The sequence below is a fragment of the Populus nigra genome, chromosome 6 (assembly GCF_951802175.1).
Source record: "Populus nigra chromosome 6, ddPopNigr1.1, whole genome shotgun sequence".
NCBI classification, from domain to species: domain Eukaryota; kingdom Viridiplantae; phylum Streptophyta; class Magnoliopsida; order Malpighiales; family Salicaceae; genus Populus; species Populus nigra.
Window position 1 is genome coordinate 3,273,021 of NC_084857.1, and position 6,294 is coordinate 3,279,314.

Consider the following 6,294-nt stretch of genomic DNA (forward strand, 5'->3'; position numbering starts at 1 on the left):
CCGTCCACAGTGATAATGCATGCACGATTGTTTTCAAACAAGGAGGAAATCCATTGCGAAGGGCAAAAAAAAAAAAAAAAAAAAAAAAGGAAAGGAGGAAAGAAAATCCTCGGACAGGGAAATGATGCGATCATCCGGTAGTAATGGCCAATGGGTCTCTTTCGGTTGGATTTTTACAATGCCACGGGGAGGTTAGCTTTCCAATTCTTGAGCGCAAGCCCGTGAGCATGCAAATGATTAGACAGACAGCTCCCTCATTTGTATGCTTTATTTTTATTACAAGGAATAAATGACAATTTCCGATTTTTTTTAATAGCCACATGACTTATGTAGCAGTAGCCTAACCTTCTCTGCAGTGTTAATTGTACAAATCGCGTTTCTGAATGAAATTTATTAAAGTTTCTATTAATATAATAATATCGTAATTATCTTAATTATTAATATAAGTATTCTTGCACGCTCATGAATTGAATGTCCCCTGTACAGTCAATCATCACAGATAATTAATGGAATGCCTTTACGAGCACATCGGAACCCTAAGTCTTGATTAAGCTAGGATTAGAGATGACAAATTTAACTGCAGTAAATTTTAAGCATGGCGAGCATGACTTTTACTGGTGGTCATTGGTCAAGATACACGAACCTCAAATTCAAGCACGTGGGCCTAAAATACAGTAGGCCCACATGATAAGTGGACCAATAAAGAAAAAAAGAGTGCCCACATCAAACTCTAATAACTACCCACATGGCCAACCTCTTTCGTTTTCTTATCCCAAAAAAAATTAAAACCCACGACATAATTTAGAGCATCGCCACGTGTGGCAAAACCCATGTTGGCTTGAAAAATTCATGGAGAGAGAAGAGTTTATGTGGATGACCTCCTATTGCCCGTACATTACTTGTTGGTCCGGTTTTGTGGTCAAAAATTTATAAAAGGATATAAGGGGGGAGGTTTAAGCCACTGTTTTTTGGTGGTTTATTGCCTTGCCATTTCTTAGAGAGAGAGAGAGGGAGAGAGAAAAGAAAACCAGAGAGAAAGAATCTAGAGAAAGAGAGAGATTTGAATTCAATTGAATAGTTTTTCGGGTGACATTGTTTTCTGGGTTTCTTGAATTCTCCGATCTCGGGATTTGTGAAATTCTACAGCGAGTTTTCGTTTTGTTTTTTCATTTTTTATTCAATCTGTACATAACTGTAGAGGTTTCTAACACGAAGATCGATCGCTGTTTATAATACAAGGTGAGTGAAGAATTGGATTTCCTCTGAATTCTCTGTTTTCTTTTGAATTGTGTTTGAGAAAGTTGAATCTGATCACACGGTGAAAATTTAAGGGGTTTGGGTTTTAGTGAGAATTTATTTTTTGGAGATCGGGGTCTAATCGTGGAAGTTAGGATTGGTTAGATAAGGTGGAAATGGGTTTTTCTGGGAATTGGGATTCTGCAGAATTCAAGATCACGGCAGTGGTGTTTGTAGCTTAAGGAATTTAGATACAGTTCTATTTTCAGTGTTTTTACAAATAAAATCTACTACGATTTATAATTAGATTTTGAAGGGTTTTAAGTTTGCAAATTGATGGAGAATTTGGGATTTATGGATAATTGTTTTTAGGGGAGAGTTTTATGGAAATTGAATTCCAGCTCTGGATTTGGAATTAGGACGACGGATTCTTATTCCTAAGACCTAATTTCATGTAGATGATTGCTGCCTATGTTTTAATTTTATACTACTGTGATTGATCGCTACCTGGGTTTTTTGGGATCTTACCGTTAGTATGATAATTCCAGCGGAGAAGAATCCTTTTTTTTTTTTCATTTTTTAATTTAGATCACTGTTGATCCCTGCAAAAAAAAAATTCGAAGATCAATTCGATGTAAAGTATAGACCCATGTCTGCAATATGCATTTTTTTTATCTTCTTGAATATATATTTTTATTCTCTGCGTGTTATGAAACATCAGTAATATGGATCTCTGTTTTTGGTGGTCACTGGTGGTTTAGCTATAACAATTATTGATTTAATCATTTTAAAGGGGTGACTTTGTTAGCATGTGTTTCTGTGAGTAACCAAAACTAAATGTACAATGCAATTTTTTTTTTTTGTTAAATTTTGATGTCAGAATCTTATAGTTACAAAATTTTGTTCAGGAACAAGATCGTGTTTTTCTTTTCTTTTATTTTTTTACTCTTGCAGTATGGATTTTCTCTTTTAGTCATCTCCTTTTATTTTTCCTGGATTTTCTGACAGATAAGCGGATCTGAGCAGTGATGCTTTTTGTTTGATGAACCCTGATTGCCATGCATGCTTAAGATATGGTGGTGAAGAAGAGACAATATTATGGTTTCAATGGCTTTCATATGCCCCCAGTTCCCAGGGCTCCGAGATCAGCTAGAGTATGTATTTATTGCAGTTTAAGGTTTGCCTAGCCTTTGCCATTCATGACAACCACTCTTTTAACCATTTGTGTCTTGGTTATTGGTTCCAGGGGAGGGGGTTGAATAAGATGAAAGTTGAGGATAGTCAAATATGTGCATTTGAATTGCTTGCTTCCCTAGCAGGCAAGCTATTGCAGGAGAGTGAAAGTTCAGCTTCCAGTAATGCATCTGAAGCAAATGATCAACCTATAATTGGTGGTGGTGGTGTGAAATTTGAGCAAGATGATGATAGACCATTGAAAGCAGAATGCCTTGATCATGGAAGTTGTGGAGAAAGTGCTTTTTTTACTCGGTTTTCCTCGCCAAACAGTGACCAAAAGAGCTTTCTTAATGAATTTCCACATGCTGAGAGCAATTTATTTCTGGAGCGCTCGTCAATGATCACAAATTCCAATTCCTCAAAGAATGGTGGTGCTGATTTGAAGTCTGTGATTTGCAAAAGTAAGAGTGCATGTGAAAATATCCCTGGTAAAGTCGAGGGCTCTTCTGATTCTAGGGTGTCTTGTGATGGTTATGTGGACAATGGATTAAGTAGACAGAAAAGGTGTGACGGGCTAGACACTAGAGGTTTGATTGTTGATCCCTGCAGTCCAAATGATCCCATGGAAATGTGCATGAAATTTCCTGCATTGATCAATTCAGTCAACAATGTTGAATTGCCATCATGCAGGGACCCTGTTCCTAGTGCTTCTATTCCAAGGCACAGGAATGGTACTAAATTAGGTATTAGAGATGATGATGAAAACTTTAGTAGGTGTAATAAACCTTTAACAAAGTCAAAGGCTTTTAGGCCTCCACAACGAATTGGAGACCGAAGAATAAGGAAATTGCTGACTTCCAAATACTGGAAAGTAGCTCCAAAATTGAAGGATTGTGAATTTTCCAAACCTGGTAAGCGGCAATGTGGTAGCTTGTTTATATCATGCTCTGTATCTCTCTTTGATTATTGTATAATTGCATATCTGGATGGAGATAAATGTATTCTGATATTGAAGTTTGTCATTCAGCAGTTTTAGAAGGGGGGGCGAAGTCTCACTATCTCAAGAGGAAATTATGTTACAGTCGTGAAAGGTATCAACTTAACACCTTTTATAAGAGGAGGAAGTTTACTGATCATAGTGTAGTTGTGACTTCTGATGGAGGGTTCAGCAGTGAAAGTGTTTGCAATTCACCTGATAAGAATATGACTGGAGACAAGAATGGTGCTTCCATAATGTTTCACGGTTGGTCATTTTCTCCCTTGTTACTAATATTAACCCTGTTTTTTCTCGACTTTCCTGGTTTCTGCTGCCCTGGAGTTTTCCTAAATAGTTGTAGTTATTAGATGCAGCTAATGGGGTATCATCTTCTGTTATAGGTCATCAAGCATCCTTCCACTCCAAGGATTCTCAAGGTATTAGAGTTAGTTTGGAATTGATGTACAATGACTTATTATTCTATTTTCCTGGTATCCAGAGGTTCTTATTCGTGTTTCATTCTTTTGCACAGTGAAGTTCAGTATTAAGTCCTTTAGAGTTCCAGAGCTTTTAATTGAGGTACCAGAAACTGCAACTGTTGGTTCACTGAAGGTATAATAGATTTGCAGTCTTCCATTTTGTCTGCGAGTGTTCACTTATCATATGCACATGTTACGTGCATCTAGAATGTTTTCAGAATTGTCACTCCATTTTGGTTTTTATTTTCTTTTGCCATATATTAGGATTATTGCCTTAGATGATGTCTTGATGAATATCATTTGTATATATTGCTGTAATTATGTTATTTATTGGCATTGGAAATTTTAAGCAAGTTTTCTGGGCTAAAGTATTGCTAATGTCTTGCTGAGTTCCTGATGTTGTATTTTGTTCCTATGTGACTCTCTATAGCGGACTGTAGTGGAGGCTGTAAGTGCTATACTTGGAGGTGGTTTACGAGTTGGGGTGCTTCTTCATGGAAAGAAGGTTAGGGATGACAATAGAACCCTATTGCAGACTGGCATCACTTCTAATGAGAATCTTGATACTCTGGGTTTCTCATTGGAGCCTACTCCTGTGCAAGTTTCCCCACCCTTGTGCACTGAAGATCCTCCAGCACTATTACCATGTGACACATCTCAACTTATATTGAGGTAATTGAAATGTGTTTTTTGTATTGAATTTGTGTTGACGGGCAGTTAATGATGAGCTACCATTCCCAGGTATTGGCATTTGTATAGTGCTTCCTTGTCTTACAAATTACAATTTATTTTGGTGCTGCTATTTACTTTGAGTTGAGCAAATAGTAAACCAATCTATCATTATATTAGGCTTGCTACACTACTTAATTTGTTTTTTACTTTATTTCCAGGTCGCCAACCACTCCTATTGTAGATTCAGGAGTTTCTGTCGCCTTACCTGATCCTCCCCCACTGACTAATTTGGACACCAATATTGAAAGTAATCGTGAATCAGTTTCCTCCCATGCTGACATAGTAACTGACAATACACTGTCGGATTCCAGAGCTCTGGTTGCAGTTCCACCAGTGAATGCTGAGGAACTTGCTATGGTTCCTTTAAACCAGAAATCTAAGCGATCTGAACTTGTACAGCGTCGAACCAGGAGACCATTCTCTGTGTCAGAAGTAGAAGCACTAGTGCATGCAGTTGAGGAACTAGGAACTGGAAGGTATGGTGCTATTCTATTTGCTGGACCTCTGATCAAGGTGTGTTGTGCATACATTTTTGAAGTTTAACAATGTTCTCATTTGCAGGTGGCGTGATGTTAAATTGTGTTCTTTTGAAGATGCAGACCATCGGACTTATGTGGATTTGAAGGTAAGGATTTTGTTTAGTTTTCCATATGAAATTGATACTATCATTTCGTAGGATTGGATGTAATATTTCCTTAATTGAACGGTGTCAATGGGGTTTTGGGTTGAGAATTGAGAATGTGATGTGATTGGATTTCATTTATGGAGGCAGGCTGTACAGCCATGCGAACTTTCCTTCTCGGAACTTTGTAAATAGGTAGTGGTCTTTCAGGCTGTCCAATCCCTCCCCTACATAGTTATTATAGGTAGAAGTGTAGAACACCCTCCCTGATCAATCCTAAGTACTAAAAATAATGCCTCCGAGGAGGTGTTGCATGTATCGTAACTTTTTGTTGGTAGCTTATAGTGTTGGCCCTGTTGGGTTTGTGCAGGATAAATGGAAGACATTGGTTCACACGGCGCAGATTGCCCCTCAGCAAAGAAGGGGTGAGCCTGTGCCCCAGGAGCTCTTGGACAGGGTGTTGGCTGCACATGCTTACTGGTCCCAACATCAAGCTAAGCAACATAGTAAGAATCAGACTGCTATACTGAAGATTACTGACGCTCACGCTGTTAGAAATGGAGTTGAAGATATCCAGTCAATATGACATACAAAGAAAGAAATATGTTAACACGAACAGGAGATGTACAAATTATTCAAAATTATGTAGTATTTTCATACCCAGTCGATTCATTGCCACCTTTCCAAACTCTGAGAGGTCGGCATTTGTAAATGATTTGATGGAATAAAGGTACTCTAACAGAATCTACAGTGTTTTTTCATGCATTCATTGATTTATTTTCTGTAATACTTTTCTTTTCAAATTTGGAAGAACATAAAAATTCGAAGAAATTATTTCTTGTCTTTTGTTGCTTTCTTGTGATGGCTGTTGTGTAGCGTCTGGTGAATATTCTTGATACTGTTCTCTCTCTCTCCCTCTCTTTTTATTCTTCGAATACACTTTTTCAGCAAATCAGTTTTTTTCAGCTTAGAAGATAAGTTTTAGTTGATCCAGAGAGTGAAGCATCTACTTTTGTGTCCCAGCACGCCACCTCCATGTGACAGCGAACAACTTTTATGCACCCAGAATTTAA

The 6,294-nt window shown here is 37.8% G+C and overlaps 1 protein-coding gene across 4 annotated transcripts; it reads left to right on the plus strand.

Annotated features, from left to right (window-relative positions):
- Positions 1-949: 949 nt before the first annotated feature.
- On the plus strand, positions 950-5,965 carry LOC133697349 (telomere repeat-binding protein 3-like). 4 transcript variants are annotated; one of them, XM_062119820.1, is made up of 10 exons: positions 950-1,239; positions 2,245-2,390; positions 2,483-3,323; positions 3,440-3,655; positions 3,757-3,825; positions 3,921-4,000; positions 4,298-4,539; positions 4,758-5,075; positions 5,161-5,224; positions 5,592-5,965. In XM_062119820.1, exons 2-10 carry the CDS (start codon positions 2,310-2,312, stop codon positions 5,805-5,807), a joined length of 2,127 nt encoding a protein of 708 aa, XP_061975804.1. In that variant the 5' UTR covers positions 950-1,239; positions 2,245-2,309; the 3' UTR covers positions 5,808-5,965. The 4 variants fall into 4 exon arrangements, with proteins under 4 accessions (XP_061975804.1, XP_061975806.1, XP_061975807.1 ...); XM_062119822.1 differs by having other exon boundaries at positions 3,763-3,825; XM_062119823.1 differs by having other exon boundaries at positions 3,790-3,825.
- Positions 5,966-6,294: the final 329 nt, after the last annotated feature.

What these genes read in the sequence shown, in the direction of transcription:
- LOC133697349 (XM_062119820.1), top strand. Translation starts at nt 2,310, where the DNA reads ATGGTGGTGAAGAAGAGACAATATTATGGTTTCAATGGCTTTCATATG. An exon ending in TTGTGAATTTTCCAAACCTG is followed by an intron (nt 3,324 to 3,439) that starts GTAAGCGGCAAT and finishes TTTGTCATTCAG; the next exon opens with CAGTTTTAGAAGGGGGGGCG. An exon ending in CCACTCCAAGGATTCTCAAG is followed by an intron (nt 3,826 to 3,920) that starts GTATTAGAGTTA and finishes TCTTTTGCACAG; the next exon opens with TGAAGTTCAGTATTAAGTCC.